Source organism: Helobdella robusta (genome assembly GCF_000326865.2).
Source record: "Helobdella robusta unplaced genomic scaffold HELROscaffold_7, whole genome shotgun sequence".
In the NCBI taxonomy this organism is placed as follows: Eukaryota; Metazoa; Annelida; class Clitellata; order Rhynchobdellida; family Glossiphoniidae; genus Helobdella; species Helobdella robusta.
The window spans coordinates 410,584-411,958 of NW_008705398.1; the positions used below are offsets into that span (position 1 = coordinate 410,584).

The window sequence follows — 1,375 nt, forward strand, 5'->3', positions numbered from 1 at the left end:
TTGTGTGTGTATAGTGTTGTGTTTGTTTTCTGTTTGTTTGTTTGTTTGATTGATTGTTTGATTAGTTGTGTTTGTTTGTGTGTGGTTTTTACACTTGTGTATGTGTTTGTATGTATTCAATAAGTCCGTATTATCATCTTCCTTTATTTATAATTATCTAAATTACTTAATTACTTAATGATCTAACTGTGAATAAACGAATCAATCAATCAATTACTAACTCCTCCCCTTCCCAACTCAACTCCGCCCACTCAGCGAAGATGATGGACATCTCCAGTATTAACGTGGCCCCACTTGCCATAGTAATGGTTGGCCTACCAGCCAGAGGTAAAACCTACATTGCCAAAAAACTGACCAGGTACCTAAATTGGGTCGGATTTGATACTAAAGGTTCGTTTCCAGTTTGGCTAGGATGGTGGTGTATGTACATGAAATTAGTAACGTGTTTTTTTAAGAGTGCTTTTCTTTATTGCCTGGCTGCTAAGATGTTTGGCTGTTATTCAGGAGTGTTTTGGTGTCGTAGTTAGTTAGGAACATGTTTGCACCATTTTGTTTCGTTTCGTTGCTGCTTGGAGGTTCCGATATGAAGAAGGCGTGTGTGACATTTTTGAACCCATTCATTTAATTATTCAATCAATCAATCCGCTCATTCATTCCTTCTTCTTTTCTCTCCACACGTACACGTACACACACACAAACACACGTGCACACACACACAGTGTTCAACGTCGGTGAATACAGAAGGGAGGCAGTCTCCCAGACAATGAGTAATGCCGATTTCTTCAACCCGAACAACGCAGACGCCAGGACTATCAGGGAGTTAGTAGTACACCATTTTATTATTATCATCGTTATTATTATTATTATGGTTATTATTATTATTATAATTATTATTATTATCATCGTTATTATTATTATTATGGTTATTATTATTATTATAATAATTATTATTATCATCGTTATTATTATTATTATGGTTATTATTATTATTATAATAATTATTATTATCATCGTTATTATTATTATTATGGTTATTATTATTATTATAATAATTATTATTATCATCGTTATTATTATTATTATGGTTATTATTATAATTATTATTATTATCATGGTTATTAAATCGGGGTCTGACGGAAGTTTTGAAATAGTCTACATTATAAAATGGCGGCGCGATAATTAATGGCAGTGCTAGAAGGTGGTTCTGGCGTAATTAAATTAAATTAATTATCCATGAAAAAAGATAATTAATGAACTAATTAACGTATTGGGATGACGACGACGACGACGATGATGATGTTGGTAGTAGTGATACTCATTACGACGACGATGATGATGATGTTGGCGGCCATGTTAATGATGATGATGATGATTT

At 33.0% G+C, this 1,375-nt stretch overlaps 1 protein-coding gene across 1 annotated transcript in view; it reads left to right on the forward strand.

The window, feature by feature from the left end:
- Nucleotides 1-1,375, forward strand: part of HELRODRAFT_189517 (hypothetical protein) — a gene marked incomplete at its 3' end in the record, with an annotated part of 6,497 nt that overhangs the window by 2,566 nt on the left and 2,556 nt on the right. Inside the window, exons 2-3 of the mRNA XM_009030669.1 lie at nucleotides 256-390; nucleotides 720-820. Coding sequence (XP_009028917.1) covers nucleotides 256-390; nucleotides 720-820 — 236 coding nt within the window. The remainder of the gene's footprint in view (nucleotides 1-255; nucleotides 391-719; nucleotides 821-1,375) is intronic.